Below are 24,436 nucleotides of genomic sequence, written 5' to 3' on the forward strand. Positions count from 1 at the left end.
AGGGGTTGAACCAAAGCAAGAACTTGGGTTGAAGTGCAGTAGGCAGATGGAATGAATCAGCTGACCAGCAAAGGCCAAACACTATGTTCCTTGTGTTTAGAGCAGGCCAGCCGGAATATCTGGAAGTGTTATAATGCTGCCAAATGCAGACGTTAATGCAGCATTCCCTAACCTGGTGGCCTCCAGATGTGTTTTACAGCTCCCATCACCCCCAGCTAGCATACCCAATGGGAGTTGGAGTACCACACATCTGGAGGGAACCAAGTTGGGGAACGGCTGGGTTAATGGCACAACCCCTAATTCCCTTTGGTGCCTTAAGAGGGCTCGGAGGCCTGAGCACACACAGGCCTAATTCTCATCAAGCTGGTAAAGCAGAGTTAGGGCTGCACCACTTCAGGTGGGGGCTGACATAATTGATTTTTTTTAATTAAAAAGTTCCTCCACACAGACAATTAGCTCATCAAGGAAAAGGCTAAGGTAGGAGTCTTTACTCTGACATACAGTTTTCTGAGTGGAAGACAGAGCTTTCGATCACACTATGCCCCACCCAATGGTGAGCATGCGTCAGGCAACACAGGTGGAGCTACGGACCGGCCTCCATGGTGCAGTCTTGGCTGAAGCTTCTTTTAAAAACGAACAGCTACCTCCCCATTGGCAAATAATGAGATGTGTTTTCAGCTATTTGTAACCACAAAACAATAGACGTACAATGGCCCTGAACACAAAAGATAGCCAAATGAATGCATTTATGTCAACAAAAAAGAACAGCATTGGGTACTTCCTCTAGACAGGTTTTTCAGGAGCAGGCCCTTTACGCCTGTACCATAAATGCAGTGGTGCGCTCACACAGGGGAAATAAACTACGGTGGCTTATTCCCACCCCAAGCATGTGCTGGTCGTGTGTGCGGGGGGGGGGGGGATTAGCATAATTACCCTCAGCAGCACAGTTTGTTGTTTCGTGCAAACCTGGCCAGAACCCTACAACAGCCCATAGGCTCCGGATTCACATGATACAAGCTGTGCTGCTGAGGGTAATTATGCTAATCCCCCCATGGCTTCTTCCTCCTGTGCGATCATGCGAACCTGGTCACTGTTCATACATACAACAGTATACAATCCTCCCCACCCACCAAAATGAAGTTCTCAGGAGGAGCCTCAGTTCTTCCCTGTGCAATACCATTCTCTCATTATTTCTCCTCAGTGTTTTGTAGACTACAAGTGCCTCCATTCACTGAAATACACTTCTCAATATAGAAATAGTCATCTTCTGGAGGACAGAGGCACTTTTAATTTATACATAGTGCTCAAATCACAGAGCCTCCTACTTTTTGCGACAGCCCACTGAGGTACTGTTTTTAGAAAGCAACTGGGGTGGGTTAAAAATTAGTTTAAATTGTTAAAAACCCACCTAAAAAGGGGCATTGTAGAGGTAGAAAAAGTGCAGAAAATGATGGGCTGGAACAACTCCCTTATGAGGAAAGGTTATACCTGTGACTGTCTAGCTTAGAAAAGAGGCAACTAAGGGGAGACATGATAGAGGTGTACAAAATTATGCATGGTGTGGAGAAAGTAGATAGGGAGACATTTTTCTCCCTCTTTCCCATGGTCATCCCATGAAGCTAATTGGTGGGAGATTCAGGACAGGTAAAAGGAAGGACTTCTTCACATAGCGCATAGTCAAACTATGGAATTCACTACGACAAGACGTAGTGACGGTCACCAACTTGGATGGCTTTAAAAGAATTGGACAAATTCCTGGAGGAGAAGGATATCGAAGTCTACCAGTTCTGATGGCTATATGCTACCTCCAATATCAAAGGCAGTACGCCTATGTGCACCAGTTACTGGGGAACATGGGCAGAAGGGTGCTATTGCACCCATGTTCTGCTTGTGGGTTTCCCATGGGTAGCTGGCTGGCCACTGTGCAAACAGAACACTGGACGAGATGGACCGTGGTCTGATCCAGCATGGCTTTTCTTATGTTCTTAAAATTGGGAGAGCCAGTGGATGGGATTAATGAATTTAATTAAGAAGCCCCTATCTCTCCCCCTCCCCCTAATTCAACCACTGATTGAATTCAACCACTAATACACCCTTGTCTTTAAAATTTAAAATACCTTTAAGTATGTGTTCCAATTCTTTCCTCATTAGGTCCCCTCTTTGAGAACAGAAAAAGCAACTTAAATGTTTAAGCTTTATCCAAAACAACAGCTTTTGAGAACATGACTTATGTCAAAACAACCAACCCTGGAATGCGAAATCCAACTTTTAAATAAATTCACTACAGACAAAGGTTTACTGTGCGCAACAGTACAAGATAAAAAGGGTTCCCACTGGAGATGATCACAGGATTTCATAGAAATAAATGTTTCAGGCATTCCACCCCCTTCCAGTCTTGGATGTCCAGCAACATTTCTTGCTTGAAAGGAAGAGAAATAAGGCAGTACGCACCAATCAGCTTGGTTTCGCTGACCAATTTCCATTACCTTTAATATCACCAAAGTCCTTAAAAGATGGATAAATCATTACTCCTTGGGGAAAAAAAATATTTACATCTTCCAGTCTCCTCCATGGCATAAGAGACAGCATTTGATCACAAGGTTGCTGTGTAGCACCAGAATGAATAATTTATTGAAGCAATTAGTTCAGGCAAGCCTCTTCATACTCCCTTTACACTCGCACATGCTTGCTCACACACAGCATGAAAAAGAGATATGTACAATAGATGCCTCACTGATTTAGCGTAGGTTTCCAGAACTGCTAGCAATGCAGAAACCTAGATTTCAAATGCTAATGCTGAAAGCAAGACACACAGTAATGTGTAGTGACAGACTATTGCATCTCATACAATAGAACACCACCCAGGTTTTAACAAGCAGCCAACTCTGCTCAACGACTTTAGCCTGCAAATTCTAAGGCTGCTTTCCAAGAGGGCACACACACTGATTTTTCTAGAATTTCCACTGAACAGAGCTCCCCCACCCTGCTCTACTGTAGGGCGTGTAGTTCCAGACAGGATGCAACCATCTTGAACAAAAACTTGCAAGAAATGTGGCATGTCACTTCCCAGAGCAGATGTGCAGGAACAGAGAAAGAACAGACTGGGGCTAAAACAGGCGCACATACCGAAGTAAAACATGTACCACAGGCATAGCTGGAAAGATCCCATGTGCCCCAAGATGCAGTACTGGCACCCAAAACATTTGACATCTTCCCCATCCCTTCCAGGTCTGCTGCCATTGAAGCTGGTGCTGGCTCTGGTATGTGTTTTCATTCTGGCACCTAGAACTGTGAAATGTTTTTTCCCCAGCCCTGAACTTGACAGTGCTGTCTACCTGCCTGCCTACCCACTTATCCCTGTCCTCCTCTCCATAGATTTTACCTACAAATGTTACACTGTTGATTGAAACTTACCTTGGATATGAAGGACCTCTTACTAAATCACCTTCACCTCGCTTGGCAAGCAAAAACAGACCGTCCTGTGGAATGGGAAGAACATCTACTATTTTACTACCCATAATAGCAAACTTGTAAACAAAGCCATACGAGTTCCTAGTCCTAATAGCATGCCTACCCACACTGATGCTGGTGCTGGTACCACTCCAGGTACAGTCAGAGAGGCGAAGGCGGGAAAAAAACTGGAAAATTTGAACAAAAAACCCTCCTGTTTTCCCCCTATTTTCTCCAAGAACTATTCCCCCTGCCCCCCCCTGAAAAATTTGAAAAACTGAAAAAATTGAAGTTTGGGATTATTAAATATTTTCTTTTAGAATTAATGTGTTTATATACTGTTACCCAGCCTTTATTCCCAGCAAATTATTTCTAAAAACTATGTAATAAGACATTTAGAAGACTAGAGATGTAAAATGTCTGGAAATAATGAAGCCATGGGGAAAAATGTTTTTTAATCTTCTCTGTAAGATTCTCAGCATAGTTATTTCTTCCATTCCTTGTTACAATTATTGATCTAATGTAGACATTTAGGGATGCTCCAAGTCATGCTCAGTTTCTCAGCATGTGAATGGAATTGCCATATCATAATATGGAAGAAAATGTGCAATTCTTGACAGTTTGGGTTTTGTTCTACAGAGTCCTGTGTTTTGGGGCTTGTTCTGGTTAGATGCTGTAGCAGTCAATTAATGTAGTTGTAATCTAAAACCCACACATGAAAAAAAATCCACTGTAAATTATCCTGCCATGGTCACCAGTTGCTATGGAATACCATGTGGATTATCCCACCTATGTTTCTTTTTTATTTTTTAATCACCTTTGACACTTGGGTCTATAGAATTCACAGCCACAGTTTTAAATAAAGTTCTCACTTATACCTCACAACTAGGGAATACTGTCTCAGATATAAAACCTTTTAACTGCTACCAGTTGAATAAATCCTCTCTACCTAAAAGAAACTCAGTAGCCTCGTTCCTCTGGCATAGGCACAGGATTGACACTACCACTAGAGACAACCTTTCAAAATGAACAAAAAATAAGATGTTCATTAACAGAAATTATTTTACAAAAGCGAATAAGATGTCTCTCTTCAAATAATACATTGACATTGCTTAAATGTTCTTAAATATGGTTGTTTACCATTCCTAAGTGGAGTCTTTCCCAGCTAAATAAAATCTCAGTAGCTTTTCCTTCAGATCAGATTTCCCTAAGCTCCACCCCACAAACAGGAACAGTTTTAGGAATTTCCCTAAACTACCTTACATACAGGAACAGATGTTATATACCAGTCTTCCTCTGTGTCCAGTTCTATCTGTTTCTTTGATGATTCAGATGTTTCAGGGACAACCTGCTGAAGTTCCCTCTTATCAGACATTAAATAGGAACCTAAAATACGTTATGTAAAACTTGGATTGCTCATAAAATTATCATGTTTTGGTATCTTAAATTTAGAAGTACTGTTTATTCAGACAATAATTACAAATCTACTAACTAAGGGCGCAGTCCTATCTTGATAGTCTTTGGAGGCTGCCAAGTATTGAACCGCCCAGAGAGCTTCGGCTATTGGGCGGTATAGAAATGAAATAAATAAAATAAATATCCAATGCAGGGCAGCCAGAGCATGGAGGCGATCCTTGCCTCCGTGCTCCGGCCACCCTGCATTTTCCCTAGATAGGCAATTTTGCCAGTCTAGGCATTGCTTCAGGGAGGGGGAGGGGAGGAGGCCAAGATGCGCATAGGAAGCTGCATAAAGCAGCTTCTGTGGTCTCCTCCCCTTCCCTGGGACCATCCCCTTTTCGCCATCTCCACACTCTGTTTCCAAGTGCAAAGACATAGCCAATGTGGAGAGAATCGTGCTGGCTAAGGAGGGATGGGGGAACACAGCTTCTGAGCTCCGAGGTCAAAGCCCTGGTTCTGATCTTGAATCTCAGAAACCGAAATATCCTATGTCCTCCAGACGCTGTCTAGGGGACGTAGGATTGCGCCCATAGGATTGCACTCATGAAACACACTTCATTGGAAAGTTCTTGACATATAGATTCCATGAGCAACAACGGTTTTCACTATAATTCAAAGTCGGGAGTTTCTTTAGGAACATCAATTTCTTTATTTATATTTCTTTATTTAAAACATTTCTTGGCCACCTTTCAGGACAGAAGCCCTCCCAAGGCAGCTTACAGCAATAAAATACATAAAGCTGAAAAAAAAGAAGAATTAGGCTATCTTCTATAACAATGTACTATAAAGTTTTATTTTTAATATCAAAAAATGTCAAGTATAATTAAACAATTGCAAATTGGAGGAAAATGGAATATGAACACAAAAAAAGTCTCTGTATACCATTATAAACACAAGTTCAAGACAAAATACAATGATATGCCAGTAACATATGGCCTATAAACATATCATGAAGGGATTAAGAGACACCTACAGTTAAAAGTAATCCAGTCAAAGTTTAGTTATTGATCAGAAAGGAAGTCTCCAGTTGTTAAATTTAACAAAAAAAATTCATATATTCCATGCATTACTAACATGCTTAGACATCAAATGCTTACCAGTAACAGTAACTGGTAGGCGAACTGCAAGGCTAAGTGCACCTAACATCACCACGCTAATTCTACCCCTCCAGCCCCTAAAAAAGAAGCTTTACAACCCTGCCTAGATGCTGCCACACTCACCTCAGGAAGCCTGCATATGCAGGTGATCCATTGGCCTTTTGACGACAGCAAAGCTCTGGCTGGCCTTGCACTAGTCAGTTATCTCAAACCAGCCCAGGCATAGGATACAGACTGTGCCTATCGGCATGTGTCCTACAACCAATATTGACAAATCTGATGTCAGCAATTTTGTCAAGGTTTGCGAACAATGTAACGCCTTGCTTTTCAAGCCAGTTCCCCAATCATCTGGCCTTTGCCATGAGCATCAACAAGAGCCAGGGATGGACTGTGGACCAAGCTGGCATTTATCTGCCTACACCTGTCTTCTGCTATGGCCAACCCTATGTTGCCATGAGTCATGTGCGTTCATAGGCAAAACTCCAGAGTCAAGTTGTCGATGGACCAGAGCAAGGACGTTACAGTGGCCGCCCTAGAGTTTACACCAGGAACACTGTATTTAAGGAAGTTTTGTAAAGATAAAAGATGTAACACTTTGAATGTTTCAATAAATGCAGTTAGTTAAGTTAAAGTATTCATTAGATTTGCTTTTTCTCCACAACCTGTGTTTGTGAGTAACCAACTGGTATAATGATAATTTAATGAGCAAACCAAGTTCTACATAATAAAACCTTAGGAACATAAAGGCTGCTTTAATTATTTTATGTTCCTAAAGCAGCCTTCCTTGACCTGGTGCCCTCCAGATATTTTGGACTACAAAGACCAGCATTCCTGACAATTAGCCATACTGCCTGAGGCTGATGGGAGCTGGAGTCCAAAATATCTGGAGGGGACCAGGTTGGGGAAGGGTGTCCTAAGACAACAAAGTGATTTTAGATCTGTAAAAAGGGCTAAAAATAAGTATTGCTTATTTTTCAATTCTTCCCAAAAATGTCTGTTTCTTTTAAACTGCCCCACTCCCACTTGAAAAAAACTTTTTTCCCCCATGGTTTCAATTTCCAGAAATTTTACATCTCTAGCTACAGTTCAATATGACTAAGGCTACAATCCTATTCCAACTTACCTGGGAGTAAACTCCACTGTACTCAGTGGGGATGTACTTCTAACTATAGGACTGCACTGTTAAGTCCCATTAACCTCAACTACCTTGTTTCATTATTTCTAATAAGACATAGTCACAACTAACTTTAGTTGGATCAGGGCCAACAACATTTGTTCCATCTATATATCAGACTTCAAAAATTATTTGAAGAAAGTTCCTAAAAATGCAATTCTGTTGCTTAGGAATTTGAAATAATTGTCTAGTATTGATAATAATATTAACAGAATAATATTAGGAATCTAATATATGAGGGGTGAAAAAAAAAATCCCTGAGGCATCTGGGCTTCTAAAATGGGATTCTTTTATCTAAGAATTTAAATACATTCTCAGGACTTCATAGAATCATAGAATAGTAGGGTTGGAAGGGGCTTACAAGGCCACTGAGTCCAACCCCCTGGTCAATGCAGGAATCCAAGTCAGAGCATCCCTGACAAATGGCTGTCCAGCCTCGCAAGCTGTCATGTTTGTATGCTGGTTTCTAGGAATCTAAAAGGGTGTGTTGCCTGGTGTTCAAATGAACAAGGTGGAGGAAACACAGTTAAGCTTATAAATGAGTTTATACCTCTGAAGTGATCCTACAAAGTAATATCCATGTGGTTTCATTACAGAAGGCCCAGCTTGTGTAAATATCAGTTAATGATTCATACACCACTGTGTAATCTTTCAAGAGAATAATGGATCCAAGCCTGGAAAAACACTACTGGGCAGATGTTCTACTACAGGGGTGGGCAGAAAGTAGATCTTCAGCTGTTTTAGACTTCAACTCCCAGCATTCTCTGACCATTGGCCATGCTGGCAGGGGCTTCTGGGAGTTAAAATCTAAAACATCTGGAGGGCACTACGTTAGGGAAAGCTGGTCTACTAGCAATCAGAGCTATGAAGGAAATAGTGAATTGCCTTAGACTGACCTGGTTTGCATGACACGACAGCCCACTATGGCTGAATTTAGCCATGGGGGCTGTTACACTGGGCATCGGCAGGCTTGCCATGTCATGTGAACCCAAGTGGCAGGAATTGTTTGAGGATTACACAACCCTCCAATAACCCTAAAAATAAGCCACTGATTATTTGAGGATTGTCTGACCCTGCCACCTGGGTTCACACGACATGACAAGCAACAGCAAGCCACCCACCCGGCACCATGCGATAGCCCCTGTGGGTAAATTAAGCCATGGTGGTCTGTTGTGTCATGCAAACCAGGTCACTGAGGCAGACCACTGGCCCAGTTTCAGTCTGTTTCCCACCTCCCAGCTGAGCAGAGCAGAGGAAGCTGCTCCAGCTGGTCTAGAGACTATAGAAGTAAGCAAGCTCCCAGAGAGCGAGCAATCAGAGCAAGCGAACAGGGAGAGCAAATAGGAGTTGGCCAGGAGAAGTGCAGTGGAAGAGGAGACAAAAGAGACAAGGGCAAAGAGGTAAGTGGACTGCAGGAAGCCCAGAAGGCTGTCCTTTTCCTTCTGCATGGCTGTGAGCTTACCAGGTGCTCCTGAGGGCTCGAACTGAATTGAGGGGGGTGGCCTAAGTACTCCCAGCAGCTGTGTGGGTTGGAAGTTTCAGTCTGTTTCCCGCCTCCCAGCAGTGCAGAGGAAGCTGCTCCAGCTGGTCTAGGGACTATAGAAGTAAGCAAGCTCCCAGAGAGCGAGCAAGCAAACAGGGAGAGCAAACAGGAGTTGGCCAGGGGAGCTCGGCAGGGGAGGTCAAGGGGGAGGCCCCTAATGGGTGTGTTTTTTTTTTTTTCCACTTCTTTTCATTTTTTAAAATTCCTTTTTCTTGTAACACACATTTCCATACCAGTGGGCCAGTGTTTTTAACCTCCAGTGAATAGAGGACCAGGCACAGGCCACTCTAGAACAATCAGAAAGCTAGACACAAAAAGGGAATAGAGGCTATGGAAGGAAAAGACTCTCCAGTGGTGGTGAACTGCAACGTTTGTGCCATGTTTGTTTTCTTGCCTGAGATCAACATGGCCTACATGTGCAACAAGTGCAAGTTGATCACGCTGTTGGAAGAAAAAGTAAAAGGACTGGAGCGGCGAGTGTCAACCCTCCAGGGGATAAGAGAACATGAAGAGTTCTTGGACAGAACAGTGGAACTACAGCAGCAAAGTGAAGGAAGCTAGAAGAGCAATAGCAAGCTGAGGCACAAGAGGAAAATGCTGAGGTGAGGATAAAGTAGAGGATACTCCATAGAAAACGGTGACAGGAGCAGAAGAACTAGACGCCACTCTGCATCAGTGGAGGCAGTGGAGTTATGGAACCATTTCCAGGTACTTGAGGATGAGACTGGAGGACAGCCTGCAGAGGAAGAATTACAGGGGAACCTGCATCACAGCAAGCAAGAGGCTGAAGGTCAGTCAAGCAGAGGCGATGAAATCAAGGCCTACAACAACAGGAAGAGAAGAGTAGTCACAATGGGAGACTCCCTGCTGCGCGGGACCGAAACCCAAGTATGTTGTGAAGACCCGTGGACTTGCCAGGTATGCTGTCTCCCAGGAGGATGGATTAGAGACGTGACTGAAGGGCTGCCTGCACTCATAAAGCCCACTGACAGCTATCCCTTTCTTCTCATCCATGTGGGAACAAATGATACCGCCAAGCAGAGCTACGAAGAAATCACGTCAGACTTTGAAGCTTTGGGAAGGAAACTCAAGAACTTTGGGGCCCAGATAGTTTTGACTGGCTGCAAAGGTGGTGCCGGCATGAAAGATTTGGATTCTGGGACCACGGGCTATACTTCCTGGAAGATGGACTGTTGGGCAAGGGATGGGTTGCACCTCACAAGGGCTGGGAGAATGTGTTTGGCCACAGCATGAAGAACTTCATCAGCAGGGCTTTAAACTGAATCCTACAGGGGAGGGAGACGTAAAGTTGGGGGTAACAATGGAGGAAGGCTCATGCACCACAACAGAGAGAACAGCTCTAATAGCGCCCAATGATAGTCTTCAAAAACACGTAGGAAGAAAGCCAGACTATAAAGCACATGGTCTTCAATGTCTATACACTAATGCCCAGAGTATGGGAAACAAACAGAACGAACTTGAACTCTTAATACAGGAGGGAAATTATGACTTGACAGGTGTAACTGAAACTTGGTGGGATGACTCCCATGACTGGAATACAGCAATTGAAGGATATAACTTGTTCAAAAAGAACAGAAGGAACAGAAAGGGAGGTGGAGGTGCACTATATGTTAAAAATACGTATCTCTGCACAGAAATACAGGAGGATGAGCTTGGTAGCCCCATCGAGAGCATCTGGGATAAAATAAATGGAGCAAAGAATAAAAGGAACCTGGTGGTCGGAGTCTACTACCGGCCACCCAATCAAGGAGAAGACGAGAATGACACTTTTGAAAAGCAAATTCCCAAGGTTTCAAGGAAGCATGATGTTGTAGTAATGGGGGACTTCAATTTCCCCAATATTTGTTGGGAGACAAATTCTGCAAAACATGGCCCCTCCAAGAGATTCCTGACTTGTGTTGCTGATAATTTCCTCCTATAGAAAGTAGAGGAAGGAACTAGAGGATCGGCTATCCTTGACTTGATCCTAACCAAGAGAGATGACTTAGTGGATAAAGTAGCAGTTACAGGAACTCTGGGGGAAAGTGACCATGTTGTACTTGAGTTCTTGGTTCTAAGGGAAGCAAAAGCTTAGTGTAGCCAAACGTGTACTCTGGATTTTAGGAAAGCCAATTTTAATAAACTTAGAACAATGATAAGTAAGGTCCCATGGCAAGTGACTCTAATGAAAAAAGGAGTCCAAGATGGGTGGGAGCTTTTAAAAAAGGAAATTCTAAAGGCACAATTACAAACAATTCCAACAAGAAAAAAGGCGGAAGACAACGGAAGAAGCCAATGTGGCTTCACAAAAAGCTTAGGGATGACCTGAAAACTAAAAAGGACACATATAGGAAGTGGAAGAAAGGAGAAGCTACAAAGGAAGAGTACAGGCAGGTAGCACAGAATTGCAGGGATGGCGACAGGAAGGCTAAAGCTGAGAATGAGCTGAGGTTAGTGAGGGATGCTAAAAGCAACAAAATGGCTTTCTTCGGATATGTGCATAGTACAAGACAGAGGAAAGAAATGGTGGTTCAACTATTAAATAAGGATGGCAAAACGATAACAGATGACAAGGAAAAGGCAGAAGTGCTCAATTCCTACTTGGGCTCAGTCTTCTCCCAAAAGAGGGTCTATGACTCCCCCAGCAAAGGCGAAGTACAGGCTGAAGGGACAGGATTGCAGCTTGAGATAGATAGGCATATGGTCAGGGAAAACCTAATTACTTCAAATGAGTTCAAATCTCCAGGGCCAGATGAACTGCATCCTAGAGTAATAAAGGAACTGGCAGAAGAGCTCTTAGAACCACTGTCTATTATCTTTGAGAAACCATGGAGGATAGGTGAAGTGCCAGATGATTGGAGGAGGGCTAATGTTGTCCCTATATATGCCCCAACCACAGATGCTGAAGAAGCAGAAGTAGATCAGTTCTATGAGGATCTGCAGCACCTACTGGATAGTACGCCAAAAAAGATGTTATTTTCATTACAGGAGACTGGAATGCTAAGGTGGGTAGTCAAACGACACCTGGAATTACAGGCAAGCATGGTCTGGGAGAACAAAATGAAGCAGGACATAGGCTGATAGAATTTTGCCAAGACAACTCACTGTGCATAACAAACACTCTCTTCCAACAACCTAAGGGACGACTTTATACATGGACTTCACCAGACAGTCGACACCGAAATCAGATTGACTACATCCTTTGTAGCCAAAGGTGGTGGACATCTATGCAGTTGGTAAAGACAAGACCTGGAGCTGATTGTAGTTCAGATCATGAACTTCTTATTGCACAATTTAGAATCAGACTCAAGAGAATAGGGAAGACCCACAGATCAGTTAGATATGAGCTCACGAATATTCCTCATGAATATGCAGAGGAGGTGAAGATTAGATTTAAGGGACTAAATTTAGTAGATAGGGTCCCAGAAGAACTATGGACAGAAGTTCGCAACATTGTTCAGGAGGCGGCAACAAAAAACGTCCCAAAGAAAAAGAAAACTAAGAAGGCAAGATGGCTGTTTGCTGAGACACTGGAAGCAGCCCAAGAAAGAAGGAAAGCAAAAGGCAACAGTGATAGGGGGAGATATGCCCAATTAAATGCACAATTCCAGAGGTTAGCCAGAAGAGATAAGGAATTATTTTTAAACAAGCAATGCGCGGAAGCAGAAGAAGATAATAGAATAGGAAGGACAAGAGACCTCTTCCAGAAAATTAGAAACATCGGACATAAATTCCGGGCAAAAATGGGTATGATCAAAAACAAAGATGGCAAGAACCTAACAGAAGCAGAAGAGATCAAGAAAAGGTGGCAAGAATATATGGAAGATCTGTATAGGAAGGATAATAATATCGGGGATAGACTTGACGGTGTGGTCAGTGAGCTAGAGCCAGACATCCTGAAGAGTGAGGTTGATGGCCTTAAGAAGCATTGCTAATAACAAGGCAGCAGGAGATGACGGTATCCCAGCCTAACTGTTTAAAATCTTGCAAGATGATGCTGTCAAGGTGATGCATGCCATATGCCAGCAAATTTGGAAAACACAAGAATGGCCACCAGATTGGAAAAAATCAACTTATATCCCTTACCAAAAAAGGGAAGCACCAAAGAATGTTCAAACTATCAAACAGTGGCACTTATTTCACATGCCAGTAAGGTAATGCTCAAGATCTTGCAAGGTAGACTCCAGCAATTCATGCAACGAGAATTGCCAGATGTACAAGCTGGGTTTAGAAAAGGCAGAGGAACTAGAGACCAAATTGCCAATATCCGCTGGATAATGGAGAAAGCCAGGGAGTTTCAGAAAAACATCTATTTCTGTTTCATTGACTATTCTAAAGCCTTTGACTGTGTGGATCATCACAAATTGTGGCAAGTTCTTGGTGGTATGGGGATACCAAGTCATCTTGTCTGCCTCCTGAGGAATCTGTATAACGACCAAGTAGCAACGGTAAGAACAGACCACGGAACAACTGACTGGTTTAATTTGGGAAAGGAGTACGGCAGGGTTGTATACTCTCACCCTACCTATTCAACCTGTATGCAGAACACATCATGCGACGTGCTGGGCTTGATGAAGCCAAGGCTGCAGTTAAAATCACTGGAAGAAACATTAACAATCTCAGATGTGCAGATGATACCACTTTGATGGCTGAAAGCGAGGAGGAGCTGAGGAACCTCATGACGAAGGTGAAAGAAGAAAGTGCAAAAGCTGGGTTGCAGTTAAACCTCAAAATACCCAAGATTATGGCAACCAGCTGAATTGATAACTGGCAAATAGAGAGAGAAAACGTGGAGGCAGTGACAGACTTTGTCTTTCTAGTCGCAAAGATTACTGCAGACGCTGACTGCAGCCAGGAAATCAGAAGACGTTTACTTCTTGGGAGGACAGCTATGACAAATCTTGATAAAATAGTGAAGTGCAGAGACATCACACTGACAACAAAGGTCCACATAGTTAAAGCAATGGTATTCCCCGTAGTAACCTATGGCTGTGAGAGCTGGACCATAAGGAAGGCTGAGCGAAGGAAGATAGATGCTTTTGAACTGTGGTGCTGGAGGAAAATGCTGAGAGTGCCTTGGATTGCAAGAAGATCAAACCAGTCCATACTCCAGGAAATAAAGCCAGACTGCTCACTTGAGGGAATGATATGAAAGGCAAAACTGAAGTACTTTGGCCACATAATGAGAAGACAGGATACCCTGGAGAAGATGCTGATGCTAGGGAAAGTGGAAGGCAAAAGGAAGAGGGGCCGACCAAGGGCAAGATGGATGGATGATATTCTGGAGGCGACGGACTCGACCTTGGGGGAGCTGGGGGTGGCGACGGCCAACAGGAAGCTCTGGCGTGGGCTGGTCCATGAAGTCACGAAGAGTCAGAAGCGACTGACCGAATAAACAACAACAACAATGTTGTCCCTATCTTCAAAAAGGGCACAAAGGAGGAACTTGGGAACTACAGACCAGTCAGTCTGACATCAATCCCTGGGAAAATTCTGGAGCAGATTATAAAGCAATCCATCTGGAAGCACCTTGAAAAAAAATGCAGTGATTACTCAAAGCCAACATGGACTTGTCAAGAACAGACTAATCTGATCTCACTTTTTGATCAGGTAACCTCCCTTGTGGACTGTGGGAATGCTGTGGACATAATATACCTCGATTTCAGCAAAGCTTTCAACAAAGTGCCCCATGATATCTTGATGAGCAAACTAGCTCAAAGTGGGCTAGATGAAACAACGATCCGGTGGATCCACAGTTGGCTACAGGATCGGACTCAAAGAATGCTTATCAATGGGATCTTCTCAAACTGGGGAGAGGTAACGAGTGGGGTACCGCAGGGCTCAGTCCTGGGCCCAGTGCTCTTCAACATTTGTATGAATGACTTGGAGGAGGAGATGCACGGAATGCTGATCAAATTTGCAGATGACACAAAATTGGATGGGATAGCTAATACTTTGGAAGACAGAAACCAAATTCAAAGTGATCTGGATAGACTGGAGCGCTGGGCAGAAAACAACAGAATGACATTTAATAGGGAGAAATGCCAAGTTCTGCACCTAGGAAAAAGAAACCAAAGGCACAGTTACAAGATGGGGAATACTTGGCTCAACAATACTACAAGCGAGAAGGATCTTGGAATTGTTGTCGATCACAAGCTGAATATGAGCCAACAATGTCATGTGGCTGCAAAAACCGCCAATGCTATTTTGGGCTGCATTAATAGAAGCATAGCTTCCAAATCCTGGGAAGTACTAGTTCTCTTCTACTCAGCACTGGTTAGGCTTCATCTGTGGCCAGTTCTGGGCACCACATTTTAAGAAGGATGCACACAAACTGGAGAGGGTTCAGAGGAGGGCAACTAAGATGATCAGGGGACAGGAAACAAAGAGAGACTGAAAGAACTGGGCATGTTTAGCCCTCAGAAGAGAAGATATATATAAAAACAGATGGAGCATGTGTCCTAGCTCCAAGGAGAACCACAGCGCCATCTGTGCTGAATTTCTCCATTTCTTAAACACGTGCAGAATTTGGCATAAGCATTTTAAAAGAAATAAATTTTCAGTGGGGGACAACTTATAAGAACCAAGCTAGTATAAGAAGCCAGAAAACATTCCAAATGCAATGACAATGCAATTAATATTCATTCTTAACAATGAGCAGACTTTAAACCTCAATGACTCGCCACTCAGCTATTTAGCACTATTCTAGTAACTGCCATGTTTCAGCAAGGATTCTCAACCTGATGCACATCATGGTAAACTACAATCTCATCCATATGTATGCAATAATAGATACAGGGGAAGCACTCTAGAATTCTGCTACATGACTTTGAGCGGGCACACCATAGCACCTTCCATCTACTAGGACAGGAATGGGAAGAAGCAGATCACAGCCAACTGATGAACTACTGGTCAATTTATTGTGGACCATCTAGTCCTTGCTAGTTCCTCGGATTTGTGCAATGAATGAGAGACTAACAGAGCAATCCTATGCTCAAGATCCACCAGGTGAGGGGTCATATAGGATAGAGCAGAAGCCCAGCTATGCCGGCAGATTGCAAGATGTGCCGCTCTCGTGACAGATACACCGGTGAAACGTTCTACTGGCACATTTTAGAGAGGAATTTCAGATGTGCTGGCTCTCTGACCTATGTATTGTGCACTATGGATTTAACTGGCATTATCTTGACACCTTGGCTCAAGAAACCATTTTGGTGCTGGAAGGCATAGCCTGAAAAGCTGCCAAGAACATCAAGGCTCTGAACCACTGCAGAACATATTTGTTTCCTTGGTGATTGGATTGCGGAGGGTTGTTCCAAACATGCACATGCCTGCCAGGTTGCCATACCACCACACAGCCAACTAACCTATGAGGGTACCTTTGAATTAGCCAATAAATCACCCGAGGAGGGAGGAGAAATAGCTCAATCCTGAAATGCTTCCACCTCCCAGGCAGGTCAGCAAGGTCAAGCACTACCTTGATGACACCTTTTGTTTTGAATATTGTATTATGCTGCTCTGTATACCTAGCTAGATGTGAATTAATCAAGGGGCAAGAAACCTTCCTGAGATTCTTTTTTTATTCCCCAGAACTAAACTATTGTTCCCTTTGTTTTGAAACCTCTAACTGCTTTGGCTTTCAGGTAGCCATTGTTCATTCTTTCTGCTTCAGCATCCCTGATGTTGGTGTATCTCAGTTCTGAGAAGAACCTAAGGTCAGACTGCTTTCAATATAATTCCCTCCTGACTCTTTCCTAACACTACTCTGTTCTGCTCCAGTGCCTATCCTATGTTTCCAGGGCCAGGGTTTCCCTTGTACTTTCCAACTGAATCACCTTATTGCTGCATTTGCCCAGAGAGATCAGTTAGCTTGTACACCCAGAGAGAGAGCGCGCTGTACCAACCCTGGTAAAATACCAATTGAGTCCCAAAGCTGGGTTTCCCATGTGTAGGAACACAGTTTGACTTGCATGCCACACAGGCGCTTTGTAATCTCTAGCTGAGTTGTCAGCTTTTGAGTCTAGAGATGTAAAATTTCCAGAAATGTTGAAGCCATGGGGAAAAAACAGGCTTTCCCCTGTTTTTTTGCAGGAGAAAAATAGACATTTGGGGGGAAATTGAGAAATAAACAATACTTATTTTTTAAGTACTCTTCACAGATGTAAAGTCACTTTGTTGCTTTAGGGCAGTCTTCCCCAACCCCGGTGCCCTCCAGACTTCAGCCCTCCATTTTGGACTTCAGCTCCTATCAGCCTCAGGCAGGCTGGACAAGGATCAGGAATGCTGGCCACTGTAGTCCAAAACATCTGTAGAGTACCAGGTTGAGGAAAGCTGCTTTAGGAATGTAAAGCAGCCTTTATGTTCCCAAAGTTGATTTATGTATAATATAGACTGCTCATAAATTATTACATTTGAAAACTTTAAAAAGTGAACTCAGTAAATTTGTAATTATTGCCTGAATAAACAATACTTTTAAAATTTAATATATCAAACATGATTGATTTTATGAGCAAATCAAGTTATACATAACATCTTTTAGATTCCTAGTTTAATCTAGGGAACTTCAGCAAGTAGTCCCTGAAACATGTGAATCATCCCAGAAACCAGAAGAAGCCGGAGGAACTGCTCTACTGGAGCAGAGTAAGACAGGCCCAGAAACACAGGACTCTTTAGAACAAAACCCAAACCGTCAAGAATGTACAGTTTCTTCCATATTATGATATAGTGACTCCATTCACATGTTTGGAAATTGAGCATGTCTTGGAGTATCCCAAAATATCTATCAGTAAAAGATACATTTGGATCAGTGATTTTAATAAGAAATGAAAGAAATAACTATGTTGAGAATCTTACAGAGAGGATTAAAACATTTCCCACCATGGTTTTATTATTTCCAGACATTTTCCATCTCTAGTTTTTCTATAAAAGTTTTCTTATTACATAATTTTTAGAAATCATTTTGGGGGGAGTAGAGGGTTGGTAACAATGTATAAACACCTTGTCTAAATTCTAAAAGACAATATTTTATCATCCAAAACTGTTCAATTTTTCAAAAAAACAAAACAAAAACGGTTCTTGGAAAAACTGTTTCCTCCCCAAAAATTTTCCATTTTTTTCCCAGGCCTTCACATCTCTAGTTGAGTCCAAGAGGAGCAGTCAACATGCAGTCTCTGAAATGTATTGGGAAGTCTAAGGAGAAGCCCTAATGAAAATTGTAGTGGCTCCAGGGTCCCTAAAAACTGCATAACCTCCATTCAGTACCTGCATTCTCACCCATCCAGAAGCCATTAATTTGGCTGTTTAAGGAGTGCCTTAAGTGGCTTGAGGCTTATACCACATTTTTGAACTTCACACTAATTTAACAGCCCGAGGGAAAAACAGCTGGGAGCATCCTGGTTGCTGCTGCTGGTCATCAGATGAGCCTTCCTCAGCATTTTCCTAAGTTTTTTGCAACCAAACAGGAGTGAAGTCCTTTGGGTTCCCCTTCCTCTTAAGTCAGGTAATTACTGCTGCTCCTACTCTATTTCCTTTCCTCCTAAATCTGTCCATTCCCATGGCCAACATGATCACCAGTACCCAAGCCCCCTTGGTCGCACAGCCTTCCAATCCCCTCACTCTGCCATTTCAATTGAGCCACCTTCCCCTCCTTATCTGGTAAATGCTAATATCCCCAGTCTTGTTTTTATCCATCTTTTCTAGTTAAGTCTATTAGGTCCATGTACTACTGGGTTCCCCTTCATGAATCACTGCCTTGTTGTGGCGAAGGGGCTTGCATAACTCAGTGAACCCATAAGCTATGCTGTGCAGGGCCACCCAAGACGGACAGGTCATGGCAGAGAGTTCTGACAAAATGTGGTCCACTGGGAAGGAAATGGCAACCAACTCCAGTATTCTTGCCAAGAAAAACCCATGGAACGTATCACAAGGCTAAAAGATATGATGCCAGAAGATGAGACCCTCAGGTCGGAAGGTGTCCAATATACTACTGGGGAAGAGCAGAGGGTATTTCCAAGTAGCCAGAAAGAGTGAAGTGGCTGGGCCAAAGCCGAAAGGACACTCAGCTGTGGATGTGTCTGGTGGTGAAAAGAAAATCCAATGCTGTAAAGAACAATATTGTTTAGGAACCTGGAACGTAAGATCAATGAATCAAGGTAAGCTGGAGGTGGTCAAACATGAGATGGCAAGATTGAACATCAACTTCTTGGGAATCAGCGAACTAAAATGGGCAAATTTAATTCAGGTGACCATTATATCTACTACGGTGGGCAAGAATCCTTTAGAAGAAATGGAGTAGCACTCACAATCAACAAAAGGGTGAGAAAAGCAGTACTGGGGTACAATTTTAAAAACGATAGAATGATCTCAGTACGAATCCAAGGCAAACCATTCAACATCACAGTAATTCAAGTCTATGCCCCAACCACTGAGGCCGAAGAAGCTGAGGTTGATCGGTTCTATGAAGACCTACAACATCTCCTAGAACTAACACCAAAAAAAGATGTCCTCTTCATCATAGGGGATTGGAATGCTAAAGTAGGAAGTCAAGAAATCACCAGGATAACAGGCAAGCATGGCCTTGGTGTACAAAATGAAGCAGGACAAAGGCTCATAGAGTTTTGCCAAGAGAACACGCTGATCATAGCAAACACTCTTTTCCAACAGCACAAGAGGCGACTCTACACATGGACATCACCAGAGGTCAATATCGAAATCAGATTGATTATGTCCTTTGCAGTCAAAGATGGAGAAGCTCTATACAGTCAGTCAAAACAAGACCTGGAGCTGACTGTGGCTCAGATCATGAGCTTCTTGTTGCAAAATTTTGGCTTAAATTGAAGAACGTAGGGAAAACCACTAAACCATTCAGGTATGACCTCAATCATATCCCTGATGAATATACAGTGGAGGTGAGGAATAGATTTCAGGGATTAGACCTGATAGACAGAGTGCCTGAGGAACTATGGACGGAGGTCCGTAACATTGTTCAGGAGGCAGCAACTCAATCCATCCCAAAGAAAAAGAAATGCAAGAAAGCCAAGTGGCTGTCTCATGAAGCTTTACAAGTAGCAGAAGAAAGAAGGGAAGCGAAAAGCAAGGGGGAAAGGGGAAGATATATCCAACTGAATGCAGAGTTCCAGAGAATAGCAAGGAGAGACAAGAAGGCCTTCTTAAATGAACAATGCAAAGAAATCGAAGAAAACAACAGAACGGGAAAGACTACAGATCTCTTCAAGAAAATCGGAGATCTCAAGGGAACGTTTTGTGCAAAGACGGGCATGATAATGGACAAAGAAGGCAGGGACCTAACAGAAGCAGATGAGATTAAGAAGAGGTGGAAAGAATACACAGAAGAACTATACAGGAAAGATCTGAATGTCCCTGATAGCCATGATAGTGCGGTCATGGAACTTGAGCCGGACATCCTAGATAGTGAAGTCAAGTGGGCCTTAGGAAGCATTACTAACAACAAAGCTAGCGGAGATGACAGTATCGGAGACAACCTCAGATACGCAGATGATACCACCCTAATGGCAGAAAGCAAAGAGGATCTAAAGAGCCTCTGGTTGAGGGTGAAAGTGAAGAGCGCAAAAGCTGGTTAGAAACTCAACATTAAAAAAACGAAGATCATGGCATCTGCCATGATAGAAGGGGAAGAAATGGAAGCAGTGACAGATTTTATTTTCTGGGGCTCCAAGATCACCGCAGACAGTGACTGTAGCCATGAAATTAAAAGTCGCTTGCTCCTTGGGAGGAAAGCTATGGCCAACCTAGACAGCAGAGTAAGAAGCAGAGACATCACCTTGCCGACAAAGGTCCATCTAATCAAAGCTATGGTTTTCCCAGTAGTAAAGTATGGTTGTGAGAGCTGGACTATATGGAAGGCTAAGCGCCGAAGAATTGATGCTTTCGAACTGTGGTGCTGGAGAAGACTCTTACGAGTCCCCTGGACTGCAAGGAGGTCAAATCAGTCAATCCTAAAGGAAATCAACCCTGAGTGCTCATTGGAAGGACAGATACTGAAGCTGAAGCTCAAATATTTTGGCCAGCTAATGCGAAGAGAAAACTCTCTGGAAAAGACCCTGATGCTGGGAAAGACTGAAGGCAAAAGGAGAAGGGGACGGCAGAGGACGAGATGGCTAGATAGCATCGCTAATGTAATGAATATGGACTTGAGCACGCTCCGGGGGAGAGCGCAGGACAGGAAGGCCTGGCGTGCTATGGTCCATGGGGTCACGAAGAGTCGGACACGACTGAACAACAACAACAACTACTGGGTTGGTATACTAACCAAGCCATTTTTCATTTTTGAACCAGGAAAAAGGGAAGCAACTTACACACAAAAAGGAACCACTTTGCCCAGAACACTTCTTGGAACTTGAACACATTGGTCATATTTCTCTGTCTAGAATCCTAACAGGAACTTCACCTTGGGATTCCAGACACAAATACCCAAGAGCAACTCCCACTCCTCTCCAAATGGGAGTGTGAGGACAAAGCACCCCACATAGCAAGGGAAGAGGGCAATACTTGCTGCAAATAGGAGAGCCAGTGTGGTGTAGTGACTAGAGTGTTGGACTGGGAGCCAGGAGATCTGGGTTCTAGTCCCCACGCGGCCATGGAAGCTCACTGGGTGACCTTGGGCCCGTCACAGATTCTCAGCCCAACCTACCTCACAAGGTTGTTGTTGTGAGGACAAAATAGAGGGGAGGATTATGTACGCCACCTTGGGTTACTTGAGGAGGAAAACAAGTGGGATATAAATGTAATAAATATATAAATAAAATATAAATGCTGTGACTGTCTCTAATGTCTCCCTCTGTCCTTCCCCTTTGCTATATGTGAATACTGTGTCTTGTCTGAACTGTATTGCTCTAATTCTCTCTCCCCTAACACCGGGTAGCAGCATCTCCCACACACAGAAGGGGCACTCACCCTGACATGCAAGTAAGCTCTCTGTTGGTAGGCACTCCACTCCAACCACTGCCACTCCTGGTCAAACATTCAAGGACACTTTTGCCCTGCAGGATTGCAGCCCAGATGCATGGAGCAGAACAAGCTGTCACCACACACAGAGTTCCACTGCAAGCACGAAAGTGGAAGCATACTCACAGTCACTGTAGTCTTCCTCTCTGACATACAAGCACCTAGATGGTACTACTCCTTTCCTTGTGCTCCTTCACAAACATCTACTCTGAATTTAGATCCAGGGGCTGTCTGTTCCAGCTGCTCATTATTCTGGCTGCTGCTCCTTACTCCCTCTGTCTCTCTCCCTTTGTTCTCCCAGAGGTAGAGGATCCAACCCCATTCCATGCAGACCATGAGGAAGGTCCATCTGATGACCAACAGCAGCAACCAGGATGCTCCCAGCTGTTCTTCCCTGGGGCTGTTAGCCTATTTATTACAGGCAAGCTTCTGCTCCACTGCAAGCTTCATGCACTTTACGTGGGGCTGCCCTTGAAGACGACTCAGAAGTTGCAGCTAGTGCAAAATGCAGCAGCTAGACTGCTGACTGGACCTCCTCATAAAAACCATATAACACTGGCTTTAAAAGAAGTGCACTGACTGCCAATACGTTCTGGTCAGAATTCAAGGTTTGGGTGATGACACTTAAAGCCCTAAGTGGCTTGGGACCTCGATATTTGTGGGAGCGCCTCTCCCTATATATGCCTGCCCGAGAACTGAGATCTGTTAGAGGGGCCCTCCTCTGCATCCCACCAGTACAAGACATACACCATGGTGGGCCGTGGGAGAGGGCCTTCTCTGCTGTCGCACTCCAGTTGTGGAATGCCCTCCCCTTGGGGGCCTGATTGGCGCAGACATTGGTCTCGTTTTGGCGCCAAGTAAAAACATGGCTTTTTACCAAAGCCTTTGAGGGCTAAATGCATTCCCTAGCACATTATTTTAACTGTTTTATTGTTTTAGATTTTAGCTGGTATTAGCTTGTTTAATAGTTTAATATGTTTTAGGTGCTGAAACTATTTATTGTTTTATACTGTTTAAATTGATTTTATCTGTAAAATCAGAGATCTTAATGATATAGGGCTAGATAGACATGCTTTAATAAACAAAATAAACAAACAAATGAATGAATGATAGACAGTTATACAACGGGTGATGGTGAGCCTACCCTGCAGCTGGAATTCTACGGGATATGACACCTGCTGCCCTACTATCTGTTGAGCCACTCCCCAAGCACAGGAGCCCTGTTGAAGTGATTGCTTAGCAACCCCATCCATGTCTCTTTCCCTTTCAGATCTCTTCCATCCCATGCTGTTCAATAAAGGCTATGATTTTGCCACATTGTGTTTTTGCTGCTGTAGATAGGAACCCAACTTCCATCATTATGCACCCATGAAAGAGAGTGCCTCTTTGGTGGCGGTGATGGCAGAATACCATCCTGAGGGAGGAATGACAGGTGCCCACATTATATTCCTTTCAGCGCCAGTTCAAAACGTTTTTATTTGCCCAGGTATTTTAAAGTGGTCATATTATTTTAGCTGGTTCAATAGTACTCATGTATTGCCTCTTGATTTCACTGTGAAGATGTTGGTTTTTTATTGTTATTTTAATACCATATAAAGTGGGATTTTTAAAATGCATACTGCCCTTAAATCTATTTTTGGATGAAGGTGCAGACTAGATATTGTTAAAACAAATAAATCTCTTACCAACACCCTAGTGCAGCTTTCCCCAACCTGATTCCCTCCAGAATTATGGGACTACAACTCCCATAATTCCCAGCTAGCATGGCCAATGGCCATGGGAGTTGTGCCCTCCAAATGTGTGTGAGTACCAGGTTGGGGAAGGTTACCCTGCTAAGATCTGGCTTCAACAGTCCTTGGCAATATCCTGCAATCTGCAGCATGATTACAACACTGTAGATCCACTGAAATGAATGAAGGACATGAAGTCTCAGTGCCTTGTGGACAGCACTTTGTATCTCCCAAATGCTATCTGTATATTTAATTATTTTAGAATATTTGTATACCACTTCCCATTTTAAAAAGCCCAAAGCAATTTACAGCAAATGATAAAACAGTACATAATTTTAAAAGCACCAGAACACTAAGACAAGTTAAAGGTTGGGAAAAGCCAGGGTAAACAACTAAGTTTTTAACAATCGTTGAAAGCACATGAATGTTGGTGCCTGACATATTGTAAAGGGAAGATCATTGCAGAGGGAAGATGCCACCACAGAGAATGCCTGTTGCCATGTTGCTACCAGATGGGGCTTTGAAAGGCCTCCCCTGAAGATTGTAGTGGTCTAGTGGGTTGGGGAACCTTTCAGGTAACCTGCTCCTAAGTTGTTTAGGGCTTTATATGTCAATAATAATAATACCTTGAACCTGGCTCAAATAGTCAGAGTTACTTCAGTGGCTAGGCAGAAAATCCACCCACTATCTAATGCAGCAGGTACCTTTCCATCATGCACTAGATGTACGGACTTTCAAAAGATATGAAGAGGCCTGTCTAGAATATGCAGAGGTGTTGCTGGCCATTTATGCATGTGCAGACAAGACTTTCTAACATCTTGAGAACAGAGCTTATTCACATCCATTTGCTACTTGCTGGGTTCCCAAAGACCATCTAACCATCCTTGTCAGTACGTGTTTGTGTACCCTTGCCCATGACCCCCCCCCTCCAAACTCTAAAGGTGGATGCTTACAGAACATTCACTCATAAAGCTCACTGAACTGGTTGATGCTTTGTAGT

The 24,436-nt window shown here is 43.3% G+C and overlaps 1 protein-coding gene across 5 annotated transcripts in view; it reads right to left on the reverse strand.

Moving 5' to 3' along the window:
* Positions 1-24,436, reverse strand: part of KCTD6 (potassium channel tetramerization domain containing 6) — a 54,645-nt gene that overhangs the window by 21,380 nt on the left and 8,829 nt on the right. For 3 of the 5 annotated variants that reach the window (XR_014788581.1, XM_084840527.1, XM_084840530.1), the window contains one exon: positions 3,415-3,479. The exons of 1 other annotated variant lie outside the window; for it this stretch is intronic. Coding sequence is in view for 1 of the 4 variants with exons in the window: in XM_084840530.1 (XP_084696656.1) it covers positions 3,415-3,479 (65 nt within the window). In the remaining 3 variants the exon portion in view is untranslated. Of the gene's footprint in view, positions 1-3,414; positions 3,480-6,128; positions 6,716-24,436 lie in introns of those variants that run through there. One more of the 5 variants, XM_084840528.1, reaches the window with a different exon arrangement.

The sequence above is a fragment of the Heloderma suspectum genome, chromosome 2 (genome assembly GCF_057233095.1).
Source record: "Heloderma suspectum isolate Gila_16-S chromosome 2, 16-S_ref, whole genome shotgun sequence".
Classification (NCBI taxonomy): domain Eukaryota; kingdom Metazoa; phylum Chordata; class Lepidosauria; order Squamata; family Helodermatidae; genus Heloderma; species Heloderma suspectum.